The sequence below is a fragment of the Papio anubis genome, chromosome 7 (genome assembly GCF_008728515.1).
Source record: "Papio anubis isolate 15944 chromosome 7, Panubis1.0, whole genome shotgun sequence".
NCBI lineage: Eukaryota > Metazoa > Chordata > Mammalia > Primates > Cercopithecidae > Papio > Papio anubis.
The window spans coordinates 129,825,527-129,843,177 of NC_044982.1; the positions used below are offsets into that span (position 1 = coordinate 129,825,527).

A 17,651-nucleotide genomic window follows, 5' to 3' on the forward strand; every position below is an offset into this window, starting at 1 on the left:
AGGTGTGAGCCAGTCTGCCTGGCCCGAAATGGATTTTATGTAAATGTAAGGCTAGTTGCAGTGGCTCATACCTATAATCTCAGGACTTGGGGAGGCTGAGGTGGATCACTTAAGGTCAGGAGTTCAAGACCAGCCTGGGCAATATAGGGAGACCCTGTCTCAACAAAATAACCTATAAAAACTAAGACTATAAAAGTTCTAGAAGAAAACATAGGAGAAAAAACTATGTGATCGTGAGGTAGGTGAAGATTTCCTAGATAGCACCCCCCCTACCAAAAGAAAATCCATGAACCTTGAAAGAAAAAAAGTTGATAAACTGAACTTCATCAAAAAAATTTTTAATAGAGTTGTGGGGTCTCACTATGTTGCCCAGGTTGGTCTTGAACTTCTGAGCTCAAGCAGTCCTCCCACATCATCAGCCTCCCAGAGTGCTGGGATTACAGGTGTGAGCCACTGTGTCCAGCCTAACTTCATAATTTTTTTGTTTGTTTGTTTTGTTTTGTTTTGAGACGGAGTTTTACTCTGTTGCCTAGGCTAGAGTGCAGTGGCACAATCTTGGCTCACTGCAGCCTCTGCCTCCTGGGTTCAAGTGATTATCCTGCCTCAGCTTCCTGAGTAGCTGGGATTACAGGCACCCACCACCATGCCTGGCTAATTTTTTTATTTTAGTAGAGATGGGGTTTTGCCATGTTGGTCAGGCTGATCTCGAACTCCTCACCTCAAATGATCCACCCTCCTTGGCCTCCCAAAGTGCTGGGATTACAGGCATGAGCCACCGCACCCAGCCCACTTCATCGAAATTTAAAAATACAATTAAAGATGGCCAGAACCACCATCTTCCAGTAATTTGCCAAAATGATGAACACAAAGGGAAAGAGGAGAGGCACCCAGTATATGTTCAGCCTTTTAGTAAACTTGTTGTTGTTCCTTTGGCCACATATATGCAAATCTATAAGAAAGGTGATATTGTAGACATCAAGGGAATGGGTACTGTTCAAAAAGGAATGCCCCACAAGTGTTACCATGGCTAAACTGGAGAGTCTACAGTGTGACCCAGCATGCTGTTGGCATTGTTGTAAACAAGTTAAGGGCAAGATTCTTGCCAAGAGAATTAATGTGTGTATTGAGCACATTAAGCACTCTAAGAGCCAAGATAGCTTCCTGAAACATATGAAGGAAAATGATCAGAAAAAGAAAGAAGTCAAAGAGAAAGGCACCTGGGTTCACCTGAAGCAGCAGCCTCTACCCAGGGAATCACACTTTGTGAGAACCAATAGGAAGGAGCCTGAGCTGCTGGAACCTCTTCCCTACAAATTCATAGCATAATAGGTGTTTTAAAAAAAATAAAAGACTTCTGCACTGTAAAAAATATTTCTTTTGGCCAGGCATGGTGGCTCATGCCTGTAATCCCAACACTTTGGGAGGCTGAGGCGAGCGGATCACCTGAAGTTGGGAGTTTGAGAACAGCCTGACCAACATGGAGAAACCCATTGCTACTAAAAATACAAAATTAGCCAGGCGCAGTGGTAGGCATCTGTAATCCCAGCTCCTCGGGAGGCTGAGGCAGGAGAATTGCTTGAACCCAGGAGATGGAGGTTGCAGTGAGCCAAGATCGCACCATTGCACTCCAGCTTGGACAACAAGAGCGAAACTCTGTCTCAAAAAAAAAAAAAACAGTCTTTATTGAGTAGAGGGTGCTGTCCTCTCCCCTGCTGGGGGAACCAACCCCCAATATTTCAACTAGGTTCTTTCTATTTTTCTTAAGTGTCGACCAGTCGGAGAAATAAAGAGAAAGAGTACAAAGAGAGGAATTTTACAGCTGGGCCTCCAGGGGTAACATCACATATCGGTAGGTCCGTGATGTTCCCTGAGCTGCAAAAGCAGCAAGTTTTTATTAGTGATTTTAAAAGGGGAGGGGGTGTACAAACAGGGAGTAGGTCACAAAGATCACATGCTTCAAAGGGCAACAAAGATCACAAGGCAAAGGGCAAAATTAGAATTGCTGATGAGGGTCTATGTCCCGCTGTGCACGTATTGTCTTGATAAACATCTTAATAGTAAACAGGGTTCAAGAGCAGAGAACCGGTCTGACCAAAATTTACCAGGCTGGAATTTCCCAATCCTAGGAAGCCTGAGGGTACTGCAGGAGACCAGGAGACCAGGGCGTATTTCAGTCCTTATCTCAACCACATAAGACAGACACTCCCAGAGTGGCCGTTTATAGATCTCCCCCCAGGAATGCATGCCTTCCCCAGGGTATTCCTTGCTGGGAAAAGAATTCAGTGATATTTCTCCTACTTGCACATCCGTTTATAGGCTCTCTGAAAGAAGAAAAATATGGCTGTATTTTGCCCAACTCCGCGGGCAGTAAACCTTATGGTTATTTTCCCTTGTTCCCTGAAAATCGCTGTTATTCTGTTCTTTTCAAGGTACACTGATTTTATATTGTTCAAACACGTTTTACAATCAATTTGTACAATAGTGGTCCTGAGGTGATGTACATTCTCAGCTTACAAAGGTAACAGGATTAAGAGATTAAAGTAAAGACAGGCATAAGAAATTATAAGAGTATTATTAGGGAAGTGATAAATGTCCATGAAATCTCCACAATTTATGTTCAGAGATTGCAGTAAAGACAGGCATAAGAAATTATAAAGTATTAATTTTGGGAACTGATAAATGTCCATGAAATCTTCACAATTTATGCTCTTCTGCCTCAGCTCCAGCCAGTTCCTCCGTTCGGGGTCCCTGACTTCCCACAACACTCCCCCAAAGAAACATTTAAAGCAAATTTTAGTTGTATACTAATTCAGTGTGTCATGTCTTTACTATTCAGATTTAATGTGATTTCTTGCTGAGATGTGAGGTGGCTTATTGTGCAACACATTATTCAACTGGTTAGAAAACAGCCACATACCATTTGTGAAATATTTGTACTGGCTTGAAGATAGTCTCTCTAAATCATCGTGAAAGAAATAAAATAATTTACAAAAATGTTAAAACATGGAGTAAAGATTTAAATAAATAATTTATGGCCGGGCATGGTGTCTCACGCCTGTAATCCCAGCACTTTAGGAGGCTGAGGAGGGTGGATCATGAGGTCAGGAGTTTGAGACCAGCCTGACCAACATAGTGAAACCCCATGTCTACTAAAAAATACAAAAAAAAAAAGTAGCCGGGCATGGTGGTGCGCACCTGTAATCCCAGCTGCTTGGAAGGCTGAGGCAGGAGAATCACTTGAACCCAGGAGGCGGAGGTTGCAGTGAGCTGAGATCATTCCATTGCTCTCCAGCCCGGCCAACAGTGAGAGATTCCATCTCAAAGAATAATAATAATAATCCACAAAGGAAGATATATTAATGTTCAATAAGCACATTAAAAACATGTTCACCATCATTAGTCAGAAAAATATGTACACACATTTGGGCTGGGCATGGTGGCTCACGCCTGTAATCCCAGCACTTTGGGAGGCCGAGGCCAGTGGATCACCTGAGAACAGTAGTTCAAGACTAGCCTGGCCAACATGGTGAAACCCCGTCTGTACTAAAAATACAAAAAATTAGCGGGGCATGGTGGCCGGCACCTGTAATCCCAGCTATTTGGGAGGCTGAGGCAAGAGAATCACTTGAACCTGGGAGGTGGAGGTTGCAGTGAGCCGAGATCATGCCATTGCACTGTAGCCTGGGCAACAAGCTCAAAACTCCATCCCAAAAACAAAAACAAACAAAACTACATTGAACTATACTGAACACTAACAAAGGGTAGCGTTGAAAAGATTGACAATACCAAGTGCTGGTGCATCTGTGGAGCAATAAAGGGTAGCGTTGAAAAGATTGACAATACCAAGTGCTGGTGCATCTGTGGAGCAATCTGAATCCTTTACATTGCTGATGCACAAAGGTACAACAATTTCAGAAAACTCTTTGGCAGTTTCCTGTAATGTTAAATATACACTACCATATATCCAATCCTATTTACCCAAGAGACATGAAAACGTGTCGGCTGGGCGCAGTGGCTTACGCTTGTAATCCCAGCACTTTGGGAGGCCGAGGCAGGTGGATCACAAGGTTAGGAGATCGAGACCATCCTGGCTAGCATGATGAAACCCCGTCTGTACTAAAAATACAAAAATTAGCTGGGCGTGGTGGCGGGTGCCTGTGGTCCCAGCTGCTCGGGAGGCTGAGGCAGGAGAATGGCATGAACCTGGGAGGCGGAGCTTGCAGTGAGCCAAGATCGTGCCATTGCACTCCAGCCCGGGTGACAGAGTGAGACTCTTGTCTCAAAAAAAAGAAAGAAAGAAAGAAAGAAAACGTGTCCACACAAAGACTTGTACACAAATATTCATAGCAGTTTTATTCATAATAGCCAAACATTGTCAACAACCAAATTTCCATCAGTAGGTGAATGCACAAAAACTTGTGGTACATCCGTACATTGGAAACCTACACAGCAACAAAGAGATGGAATGACTGATACAGCAACATGGCTGAATTGCAGAAACACTGCGCTGAGTGAAAGGAACGAGACACAAAATAAGACATTACTGTATGATCCTGTTTATATGAACTCTAGGAGACGAAGTCTCCAGTGGTAGAAAGCAGATAAGTGGTTGCCTGGGGCTGGAGATGTGGTTTAGGATGACCAGGAAAGAGCACAAGGAAACTTTTAGTGATGCAAATATTCTTGATCATCATAGTAATAACTTGGCTGTAGACATTTGTCAATGCTCATTAAACTGTACACTTAAAATGTGTGCATATTTGTAAATTTTACTTCAAAATACTTTTGTTTCTATATGCTAGCAATGAACAATTAAAATTGACATTCAACAAGTCCATTTATAATAGCATCAAACAAAATACTAGAGGTAGATGTAAAACCTATGCACTGAAAACTAGAATTTGAGTTAACTTTACTTTGGTCATTCTATGTGATCACTTGGAGTTTTTGTATTTAAATTTTAAAAATAGTCAAGCAGGCTGGGCGTGGTGGCTCACGCCAATAATCCCAGCACTTTGGGAGCCTGAGGCGGGCGGATCACGAGGTCAAGAGATTGAGATCATCCTGGCCAACATGGTAAAATCCCATCTCTATTAAAAATATAAAAATTAGCTGGGCATGGTGGCGGGCACCTGTAGTCCCAGCTACTTGGGAGGCTGAGGCAGGAGAATCGTTTGAACCCAGGAGGCGGACGTTGCAGTGAGCCAAGATCATGCCACTGCACTCCAACCTGGGCGACACAGTGAGACGCCGTCTCAGAAATAAAAATAAAAAATAAAAAAAATAGTCAAGCAGATAAAACTTACTTGAAAAAAATAGTTAAACTGTGTGTCAACTGGAAAGTATAATATTTTTGCTTAGTGAATGAAAATTTTAGTTGATGCAAAATGAGACTCTTGATACACTCCTTTCTTTTTTCAGACAGAGTCTCGCTCTGTTGCCCAGTCTGGAGTGCAGTGGTACGATCTCGGCTCACTACAACCTCTGCCTTCAGGGTTCAAGCAATTCTCTGCCTCAGCCTCCCGAGTAGCTGGGATTATAGGTGCCTGCCACGACACCTGGATAATTTTTGTAGAGACAGGGTTTCACCATCTTCACCAGGCTGATCTTGAACTCCTGACCTCGCAATCCACCCGCCTCAGCCTCCCAAAGTGCTGGGATTACAGGCGTGAGCCACCGTGCCCGGCCTCTTACACTTCTTTCAAAGGTCATTCTCTATTTAGTGGAATGAAAACAAAGTATGGCTTATCTAAATAATACATAATATTAATATTTCACAACTTAACCAAGGCAGTTTGGCTGTTTTTGTTTTTAAAGAGACGGGGTCTCACTATTTGGTTCAGGCTGGTCTTAAACTAGCCTCAAGTGATCCTCCCACCCCAGCCTCCCAAAGTGCTGAGATTAGAGGCATGAGCCACCACGCCCGGCAAGCAAGACAGTTCTGAAAACTCTGGACCCAAGTTCCTAAAGCTGATGCAGAGGTCCCCCACTCCCACCCTGGGTGATTCAGCTCTACAGAGGAATTGATCATCATTTAATCAGAAAATTACATTATTTAGAGCATCTCATCCCACTGGCAAAAACACAGAGTTGATTGCCAGCGGCTTGTAAAAAGCATTTGGTTATTCTTACTCTGAGCTGTATCTCTAGAGTGACTGTCAAACCTTGCTGTACATGTGAATCCTCTGGAGGAACTTTTGGGGGTAAAACATGCTGGGACCCCATCCATGAACCTGTGGGGGTGTGGCCCAGGCTCATCACCCATTAGACCCCAGATTTTGCCCAGTTAGCATCTATGCAAGTTCAATTATCTTTTCTTTCTGAGACAGAGTCTCGCTCTGTCACCCAGGCTGGAGTGCAATGGCACGATCTCAGCTCACTGCAACCTCTGCCTCCCGGGTTCAAGTAATTCTCTTGCCTCAGCCTCCTAAGTAGCTGGGACTACAGGCACCCACCACCACGCCCAGCTAATTTTTGTATTTTTAGTAGAGATGGGGTTTCACCATGTTGGTCAAGCTGGTCTTGAACTCCTGACCTTGTGATCCGCCCACCTCAGCTTCCCAACATTCTGCTGGGATTACAGGCGTAAGCCACGGCACCCATCCAATTATCTGTTTTTATTTTTACTTTTTTTTTTTTTTTTGAGACAGATTCTCACTCTGTCTCCCAGGCTGGAGTGCAGTGGTATGATCTCAGCTCACTGCAACCTCTGCCTCCCTGGTTCAAGCAATTCTCCTGCCTCAGTCTCCTGAGTAGCAGCAACTACAGGTGCACACAGCCATGCCCGGCTAATTTTTGTATTTTTAGCAGAGAAAGGGCTTCACTGTGTTGGCCAAGCTGATCTTGAACTCACAACCTTAGGTGATCTACCCACCTCGGCCTCCCAAAGTGCTGGGATTACAGGCGTGAGCCACCGCGCCCGGCCTAATTCTCTATCTAATCAGCAACCTTTTACAAATGAGGTTGCCTCTTTTGTCTTAAATCAGGGAACACAAAGTGACTTTTTTAGAAAAAAAAAAATGGGCAGATTTTGTTCAGTATTTGACACATATTTTCCCACTTATTACAATAGCCCTGTTCCTACTAGCGAAGCTGACTGTAGTATTCTGGACATACAGATAAATTGCCCATAATTGAACACATCTAGCAAATGGCAAACTGGTTTTTGAGTCCCTATTCATCCACATTCTGAAGCCTGTGGTTTCTAGACTGGATGCCCCTGCACGTTGTCCCGGCTGCAAGGGCCTTCCCTGTAGTACCATCTTACCTCATAAATTTGAGTGTTCTTAGAGTAGTTCAGAGGGAGTGAGCTGTCAACCGGGTGAAGCAAATCCTAGCAGGCTACCTGTCCAGAGGCCCAGGATGGCAGATCCAGGGGAAATAAAGTCATTAAAGAAGCTAACAGGTAATTTGGTAATTTTAGAAAATTAGGGTGTTGGTTCATTGGATCAGAATTCCTTAGAATTTTTAGTCTTATATTACCATGTCCTTGAGGGATGCACCATTTCTTGTCATGGTATCTGACCCATTTCCCCTGCACTCCACTTCCCAAATGCCTGAAATGTGGTGAGGAAATTAGTGAATTTATAGTTTGTTGGACATCACCAGATTTATTAAGAGAAGGGGAAGGGCATGGTGGCTCACCTGTAATCCCAGCACTTTAAGATGCCGAGGAGGCAGATCACTTGAGGTCAGGAGTTCAAGACTAGTCTGGCCAAAATAGTGAAATTCCATCTTTACTAAAAATACAAAAATTAGCCAGGCATGGTGGCAGGCACCTGTAATCCCAGCTACTTGGGAGGCTGAGGCATGAGAATCACTTGAATCTGGGAGGCAGAGGTTGCAGTGAATCGGGATTGTGCCATTGTACTCCAGCCTGGGAGACAGTGAGATACCATCTCAAAAAAAAAAAAAAAAAAAGAGAAGGAAAACTGTCTCTGTCCCAATGAAAGGTTATTGCTTGAGCTTTCCATGGGCTCGGTCTCATAAACTGATGAAAATTTTTTTTTTTTTTGAGACGGAGTCTCACTCTGTCACGAAGGCTGGAGTGCAGTGGCATGATCTCAGCTCACTGCAAGCTCCGCCTCCCAGGTTCACGCCATTCTTCTACCTCAGCCTCCTGAGTAGCTGGGACTACAGGCGCCCACCGCCACGCCCAGATAATTTTTGTATTTTTAGTACGGACCGGGTTTCACCGTGTTAGCCAGGATGACCTCATGATATGCCCACCTCAGCCTCCCAAAGTGCTGGGATTACAGGCATGAGCCACCGCGCCCGGCCTAACTGATGAAAACTTAACCAATGAGTAGATTTCATTCTCATTTCCTAACCCTATTGGCAAATCCAGGTGGAAAACTACATGGTGAGCATGGAGCCAAGATGACTTCATGGCTAATGTTTATGCCTGGGGCAGGCATCTCACCTCAGACAGCATGAATTCCAGGCTGAGGCTGCTGGTCTGGGCAGCCTGTCCCTAAACAATCCCATTTCTTACTGATGGCTGCACCAACAGGTGGCTTAAGTATTCAATCTTAATTGTGTTTGTTACAACAATGCTACACCAATGTTACACGAACTTTAAGACAAAGCCCAGGCTCCCCCATTCCAACCAGATTGCTCTCCCTAAGTCCCTATTATAAAAATTCTGAATCCTTTACATGGTTATTCCTTCATCCAATATTTATTGAGTGGCTACTAAGAGCCAGGGGCCAGGGATACAGCAGTGAAAAGAAAAAATAGACGAAAACAGCTGTCCTTCTGGAGCTTACATTCAAGTAGGAAAAAATGGATTATAAATAGATTAGATGGGAAGGAGGGGGAATGCTGAGAAAGGGAGTAAGTGTGGCAAATTTATTTTATTTTGAGATGGAGTCTTGCTTTTGTCATGCAGGCTGGAGTACAGTGGCGTGATCTTGGCTCACTGCAACCTCCGCCTCCCGGGTTCAAATAATTCTCCTGCCTCAGCCTCCTGAGTAGCTAGGATTACAGGCGCCCACCACCATGCCCGGCTAATTTTTTTGTAATTTTAGTACAGACGGGGTTTCACCATGTTGACCAGGCTGGTCTCGAACCCCTGACCTCAGGTGATCCAGCCACCTCTGCCTCCCAAAGTGCTGGGATTATAGGCATGAGCCACCGCGCCCGGCCTAAGTGTGGCAATTTTAAATAAAATCAAAGAAGGCATGGTTGAGGAAATGACATTTTAGCTAAGAACTGAAGCAATGAGGAAGCGAGCCACATCGCTATCTGCGGGAGAGCATTTCAGATGAAGGAGCACAAGCAAAAGGCTTGAGATGAGATGCTGTGGTCAACACACGGGACAATGCTGTGGTCAGCACATGGAACCAGGTGAACAAGGAAGAGAGTAGTAGGAAATAAGGTGGCAGACTGAATGTATTCTGCAGATGGAGAGACATTAGAGGGCTTGGAGGGGAAGTTGATCTTCTCAGAGAAAAATGTTAAGAGGGGTAGAAGACATAGATATTGGTGATTTTGGTACAGAATATGTAGATGAACATTAACTACATGATACCTGCCCCTTAGGCCTGGCTGGAATGGCCAAGTCAAAAGGAAAGAGAAAGAAAAGATAGAAGCTTATCTGTAGGAAGCACTTAAAGGATTTCAGGAAACAATTTGTTTCAGATAAAAATAAACAGTATTGTTGAGTGGTGCGTTTTAAGGGATATTATTAATTTCACCTACAGCGCCCTTACTGAGTTGAAGGTGGTGATTAAGTATTTGAGAGGATTAGTTTTTGGGGGTAACTACACATGGTAAATTTGAGGTGTTTGACAGAAATGCTAATTAAGCAGTTATTGGAGGTATTAGAAGAGATTCATCTTTAGGTAGAGAGATGGATTGGATGTGATTCTTTACAAATGCAAAAAATCTGACAATTTTTTTTTTCGTTTCTTTTTTTTTTTCCTAGACGGAGTCTCACTCTGTCGCCAGGCTGGAGTGCAGTGGCGCCATCTCGGCTTACTGCAGTCTCTGCCTCCCAGGTTCAAGCAATTGTCCTGCCTTAGCCTCCCAAGTAGCTGGGATTACAATGAGGATTCAGTATTTGTTAGGACGTGTTAAGTATGGAGGAACTGAGTTAAGTGACAATCCAGGCAGAAGGGTTTTAAATGTTTTCATTACTTCATACATTTAAGAGCTTGAGATTTTTTCTATGTAATTCCTAAGCTTTTAATTTTATTTTACAATGATTGTTGGCATGTGTCGTTTCTGACGTCAGCATCTTGCCCAGCTTACCAAGACTGGCTACTATCTTTCTTGAATCTTTTTTGCATCATGTGAGCTGTCTATAGCTTCTAACTCACTGATGCCATTGCACTGTGGCAAAACATTTGGATTGTGCATCAAGCACATGGGGAATGGCACATTTTCCTCCATTCTCTTGGCTTTGAGGAGACTGTCTTCCTTCACGGATCATGAAGTCAGGAGTTCAAGACCAGCCTGGCCAACATGGTGAAACCCTGTCTCTACTAAAAATACAAAAAATTAGCCGGGCATGGTGGCAGTCACCTGTAATCCCAGCTATTTGGGAGGCTGAAGCAGGGGAATTGCTTGAACCCGGGAGGCAGAGGTTGCAGTGAGCCAAGACAGTGCCACTGCACTCCAGCCTGGGCAACAGAGGGAGACTCCATCTCGACGACGACGACGACAACAACAACAACAACAACAAAATCTCTAAATAGGCCAGAAGCGGTGGCTCACACTTGTAATCACAGTACTTTGAGAGGCTGAGGCAGGCAGATCATGATGTCAGGAGTTTGAGACCGGCTTGGCCAACACAGTGAAACCCCAACTCTACTAAAAATAACAAAAAATAGCTGGGCATGGTGGCAGGTGCCTGTAGTCCCAGCTACTCGGGAGGCTGAGGCAGGAAAATCTCTTGAACCTGGGAGGCGGAGGTTGCAGTGAGCTGAGATGGCGCCATTGCACTCCAGCCTGGGTGAATGCCAGACTCCATCTCAAAACAACAAAAAACCCTCTAAATTTGGTTTTCACTATTGACTCTGAGCCAGCCAGGTCGCTGCGAGCTGCTGCTGGTGATCGCTGAGGGTCACTCAACCTCAATGACAGCGTATCAGATGGTTTTGTCAGGTTTTCTGAACTTAAAAAAGCACTCGCCATGGTGATTTGAGTAAAAAATAATTACCTATAATGTCTATAGGCTTGTACCCTTCAGTGTAAGTACAGAAAAGACTGAAACAAATTAAGGATCTAATGTCTAAAATGCAGGTTACTATCCAGATTCCCATCTGAAAACAGGTCAGGGTCAGTAATTCTACCTATGGCTAGGAGGATTCTTCTGAGTATTAGGTAGGCGAACGTACCTCAAACGCTTAGCACATTGCCCAGCACGTAAAGCGCTTAGCCAATGTTAGCAGCTGTATGATAATCCCTTCTAAGAAACATAGTCCCACTCTACAAATGAGGAAACACTGAGAAGTGACATTCTAACCTAAAGTCACCAACGTTCACTCCAGTGGATACTGAGGCTTCTCCTGTAACACCCTACAAAATGTTGTGATCAAGAAATGAAGTAGACCTCCCTCACACCAACGTACACACCCAACCTGCTCCCACAACTGTCGGACTGGGAATGGCAGAAAAGGTAAGAAATCCAGAGAAGTCCCCACAGTGCCAGTTCCCCAAAGGACCAGAGACCACGGTACCTTGGTTGCCCATGGCACTGGGAAGTGTGAGCCATCTCATGGCATGACTGTACCGAGCATAGAGAGTGCTGAATTTACCAGACATCTAGACCATTTGGATTTTTCACCACTGATTTATATAAAGGAATGTGGGAAGCTTTTTTGAAAGAACAGCATTTACCTTGAAGGGATTTCCTAAAAGAGATGCCTTTTTAAAACAATGCCATAGGATTAGTGGTTAAGTCTCTAACACATGAACAGCATATGCTGCCCAGCTACTGAGGTGAAGAGTCTAAGCTAGATTTATTTCTGAGGAACAAAGACCAAAAGACTGCCTTTAGAGCTCTATACCTAGTCAGTCACCTTGGGCTGAACTACAGAAAGAACTGGACAACTAACACCTAAAACGCTGAAAACAAAGACACATACAATTCCAGGTGTGGATTTTTATTTTCACAAAAAGACAACAATGTCTTCCCACATACAAGTATTTACAAAACCCAACTGATTCACCCATCTAGAACCTGGGTTTTTTTCCACTTCTCAACATAGTTGGGAACATGGAAACATTAATACCCACACAATTCCCAAAGATGGAATTTATCCATCAAACAATGCAGATTACCTAAAAGTGCACTTACCTGCACAACTCGGTCTAAGAACCTTGTGAAACAAACCTCATGGCCAAGGTTTCATGAATCTATTTGGTTTCATACCATGCAAACCTGAACAAGTGTGCTGCTACACTAAACTGAAAATCGGTTCTCATTTTACAATTAAAAAGGTTCTCAACACTTTAGCAACTATACAGAATATGAAGGTTTATTTCAAAAAAGATTACATTTTTTTTAAACCAGGATACACAGATGCACTTAATGTAACAGTACCTTCTGCAAAAATAGGTTACATAATACTCAGAAATGCAATGAACAATCTTATTCTCTAAAAATTAGACAGCTAAGACTTCTTAAGCATAGACAGCCTTCAAAATGGAGGCTGAACATGCCTGGTGAAAAGAAGTAACTCTAGAGCCAGACACCACAGAGCTAAGGCTGCAAATTAAACCACTACCACACAGCTGCAAACTACTCTTTATATTCACACAGCGTTAAACAAAACAACTTCAATTCCATCTTTTCAAATGTGTCTCGGTGCTGCAAGAAAAAAAGTTGAATGATACACAAAACTATTAAAAGTTACAACAGAACTATTTAAACATCTTCTCCAAAATTGAGAAAAGCAATCATGTTAAATTTTTAAAAAGAAAAGTCTGACAGAACTCTCAAGCAAGTCAGAGGTCCTTTTCATAAGTAGTCAAGTAGAGTTTACAGGAGATTTCAATAAATTATCATAAAACCATGGCAGAGAGCTCATTTTCAGAATCGTCGTGGAGGTCCACCCTTAAATGGCTTAAATCCGGAGCCACTTCCTCTTGGCATGGAATTGCCACTGATTTGTACAATTCTATTAATTGGGGATGCGTTACTGAAAAAGGTTTAAAAGAAAAAAAGTCAGAGAACAAAGAACAAATCATCACTGCAAATACTTACGCAGCACTTAACATTTACCAGGCACTGTTCTTGGTACTTTATCCAAAATAAATCATTTACTCTTTTCAACAGTCCCCTGAGGTCTGAACCATTACTAACCCCACTTTACTGATGAAGAAAGAGATCTGGAGGTTGAGGAACTCGTCCAAGGTCACAGAGCTAATAAAATGGTGGAGCAGAGATCTGAACTTGGGCAATCTCACTTTGAAGTCCCATTACTTCAGAAGCCAGTTGCAGATCTGCATGTGGATGGACTACAGCAGCAGATCTCTTAAGTGTGGACCCCAAACCAGTAGCAGTAGCACCAGCTGGGGGCCTGTTAGAAATGCAAATTCTTACCCCCATCTCAGACCACTGAGAAAGAAACTCTGGGGGTGGGACTCCCAGCAACCTGTTTTTCTTTGTTCTTTTAAATATATATATTTTTAGACAGCGTCTCACTCACTTCACCCAGGCTGGAGTGCAGTGGCACAATCATGGCTCACTGTAGCCGCTTGACTTCCTGGACTCAGGTGATTCTCACACTTCAGCCAGCCACCAGAGTAGCTGGGACTACAGGCAAGTGCCACCATGCTCAGCTAATTTTTTAATTTTTAGTAGAGACAGGGTTGAACCATGTTGGCCAGGCTGATCTCGAACTCCTGGGCTCAAAAGATCTGCCAGCCTTGGCCTCCCAAAGTACTGGAATTACAGGCAGGAGCCACCACGCCCGGCCAACCTGTGTTTTAACACATCCTCCAGGTGATTCTGTTGTTTGCTAAAGTTTGTGAGCTAAATTATAGGAAGTCATTTAAAAAATATTTCTGGAATCTTTATGTGTAATGCAACAGAGCAGATGTTAGTAACACAAAAAAGCAGACCCTCTCCTCCGACAAAAAACCTTTAACAGGCCAGGCACAGTGGCTCACACCTGTAATCCCAGCACTTTGGGAGGCCGACGTGGGCGGATCAAGGAGAACTGCTTGAACCCGGAGGCAGAGGTTGCAGTGAGCTGAGATCATGCCACTGTACCCCAGCCTGGGTGACAGAGTGAGACTCCATCTCAAAAAAGAAAAAACTTTAACAAACCAGGAGATAAAAATTTACAGTGAAGGCCGGGTGCAGTGGTTCATGCCTATAATACCAGCACTTTGGGAGGCTGAGGCTGGAGGATCACCTGAGGAACAGGAGTTTGAGACCAGCCTGGCCAAGAAAGTGAAACCTCCATCTCTACTAAAAATACAAAAAATTAGCCGAACGTGATGGCACACACCTGTCCTAGCTACTTGGGAGGCCGAAAGAGAATCACTTGAACCCAGGAGGCGGAGGTTGCAGTGAGCTGAGATAGTGCCACTGCACTCCAGCTTGGGGGACAGCGACTTCGTCTTGGAAAAAAAAAATTATCTACAGTGAAATGGTTCAGGCAGAATCAAACTAGATTATAAAAAGGCTTAAATGCCAGACTAAGGAATCTGGGCTCGATCCTGTGACTTGGAGCAGCTGCTTGTTATAGTTTTAGAGCAATAAATGGTATAACAAAATGGGAGTTTCAACAGTTCAATTTACAAATAGGGTAATGGAACACAAAAATAATAATTTGGGAAGATCAGATAGAAGCTAAAATGAGGAATAAGGGATAGTTATGATAAACTTTTTTTTTGTAGAGACAGAGTTTTGCCATGTTGCCCAGGCTGGTCTTGAACTCCTCAGTTCAAGTGATCCACCTACCTTGGCCTCCCAAAGTACTGGGATTACAGGCATGAGCCACTGAGCCCAGCCTGAGAAACATTTTTTTAAAAAATGGAGCCACACAGCTGGGTACAGTGGCTCATGCCTATAATCCCAGCACTTTAGCAGGCCAAGGTGGGCAGATCACAAGGTCAGGAGTTCGAGACCAGCCTGGCCAACATGGTGAAACCCTGTCTCTGCTAAAAATACAAAAATTAGCCGGGCATGGTGGTGCACGCCTGTATTCCCAGCTACTCGCTTGAACCTGGGAGGCAGAGGTTGCAGTGAGCCGAGACTGTGCCACTACACTCCAGCCTGGACAGAGCAAGACCCCGTCTCAAAAAAAAAAAAAAAAAAGAACCACACTTAGAAATTTATGGTAGGAATGAAGAAAGGTAAGGACAAGTCCCGTTTTTCCAGTCAGGGTGAGTGAAATGGATGGTGGCATTATCAAATTAAAAGAAGCTGCAGGCAACAAAAGGGACACAAAGGTTTGAAACAGGAGAAGAATGAGTTTGACTGTGACCTTGAATTCATGGATGCAGCAAAGCACTTACATGGCAGTGGCAACATGAAGCTGAAAGGAAACAGCAGTGTCTAAAGCTTAGCCATGGGAAGGAGCCTGCAAAGGCAGTCACAAGGGCAGAAAGAAAGTGATGGTGCCCTAGAAAACAGACTCCCTCAAAATAAAGATAAACGACCATGTGAAACAGTGTTTAACCACCAAAGAGTCGAAAACCATGAAAATAAAAGAATCTATATCAGGAGAAAAGTCATCAGTGACCTTTACAAACCGGATACAATGAATGTTGAGCTTGTGCAGGCAGAAGTAGCACACTTACTGAAGTTTGATGGTAGAAGTGACCATGGAATAATAGTGACCTGGGTCACTGAGTCAAGTCAGTATCTCTCCTAAGAGGAATGGGAAAGAAAGGAGGACGTGAAAGAGATGGGGAAGCTGAAGACCTGCTGGCTGAAGGGCCACATCCGACCTCGGTGTGAAGAGAAAGTAAAGCTCGCCTCTTAATGTATGAATAGATTTTGTGTTAAATGTCTAAAAGCTCTGCCAGGAGTTATTTTAAATAACAGGGAGGAAACAGAACACACTTTCAGTTTTTTCTTCCTAAGAATTTGAGGAATGCTAGGTAGGGAACAAGATGATGGTTCCAATGTGAGGTTAAGACTCATTATCTAGACTGGTTGCAGTGGCTCCCGCCTGTAACCTCAGCACTTGGGGAGGCTGAGGCAGGCGGATCACCTGAGGTCTGGAGTTCAAGACCTGCCTGGGCAACATGGTGAAACCCCGTCTCTACTAAAAATATAAAAATTAGCTGGGCATGGTAGCGCATGCCTGTAGTCCCAGCTACTTGAGAGGCTGACATGAGAGAATTGCTTGAACCCAGGAGGCGGAGGTTGCAGTAAGCCGAGATCTCGCCACTGCACTCCAGCCTGGACGACAGAGTGAGACTCCATCTCAAAAAACAAAAAACAAAACAAAAGGATTCATTATCTACTGGATCCTACCATACATACATACCCATATCTAGATCAACTTGCCAGAACGTGACTGAATTCATTTACAAGGAAGAATACAAAGTAACACATTAATATCAGCTGTTCTGCACACAGTCTTTTGGAGACTCTGAGTTGATACAGGGAAATGTTCAGGCCGACCTAGGGTTTTCACTAGTTGCAGTTCAGTCTCTCAGAAACTATAATGACTTTTATAGAAAGGATCAAGTGTTGGTTGTGTGCTGGCAGAAAAAGTCTAAACTGGTTAGTAGTTATTTACCTTGAATGTTGGGTTATCATGCCTGCTCCTGCCCGGCCATCACCCATTCGCCTCGTATCATGATAGCTAGGCCCCTGAGAGGGTGGACCATGCCACTCTTTCCTTGGTCCGCTTGTGTCCCGTCCATGGCGTTCAACCACATGTCGCTCCTCAGGATAGTGCTAAAAGAATAGCATATGAAAAGTCACTTGGGCAGGCGCAGTGGCTCATACCTGTAATCCCAGCACTTTGGGAGGCTGAGGCAGGAGGATCATCTGATGTCAGGAGTTCGAGACCAGCCCGGCTAACATGGTGCAACCCCATTTCTACTAAAAATACAAAAAATTAGCCAGGCATGGTGGCCCACACCTATAATCCCAGCTAGTCAGGAGGCTGAGGCAGGAGAATCACTTGCACACTCCAGGAGGTGGAGGTTGCAGTGACCTGAGATCACGCCATTGCACTCCAGCTTGGGCAACGATAGTGAAAACCCATGTCAAAAAAAAAAAAAAAAAATCACGACACCCTCAGTCTCGGTCTCATACCAACTTATATTTTTAATGTCAGAAGCAAATTAATAAGATGTCTGAGAAGATAAAAGGATGAGTAGTGCAACAGCATATGGAAAGAGTTTGTATCTATTTTGTAGTGAGAAGCTACTCAGGCTTCAGGGAAGGGTATGGAGGAAATGATTCAATACTTTTTGTTGTTGTTGTTTTGTTTTTTGAGATGGAGTCTCGCTCTGCTGTCAGACTGGAATGCAGTGGTGTGATCTCGGCTCACTGCAACCTCCACCTCCTGGGATGGAGCAATTCTCTTCCTCAGCTTCCCAAGTAGCTGCAACTACAGGCATGTGCCACCGTGCCCAGCTAATTTTTGTATTTTTAGTGGACACGGGGTTTCACCATGTTCGCCAGGATGGTCTTGATCTCTTGACTTCGTGATCCACCCACCTCAGCC

At 44.0% G+C, this 17,651-nt stretch overlaps 1 protein-coding gene across 12 annotated transcripts in view; it reads right to left on the minus strand.

The window, feature by feature from the left end:
- LOC110743687 (SAFB-like transcription modulator) overlaps positions 1–17,651 on the minus strand; it is an 82,919-nt gene that overhangs the window by 15,037 nt on the left and 50,231 nt on the right. For 10 of the 12 annotated variants that reach the window (XM_031668613.1, XM_031668611.1, XM_031668609.1 and 7 more), the window contains 2 exons: positions 16,713–16,873; positions 12,090–13,148 (listed from right to left, as the gene is read on the minus strand). In XM_031668613.1, the coding sequence (XP_031524473.1) occupies positions 13,040–13,148; positions 16,713–16,873 (270 nt within the window). In that variant the 3' untranslated portion in view covers positions 12,090–13,039. Of the gene's footprint in view, positions 1–12,089; positions 13,149–15,283; positions 15,833–16,712; positions 16,874–17,651 lie in introns of those variants that run through there. The other 2 variants (XM_031668605.1, XM_031668603.1) reach the window with 2 other exon arrangements.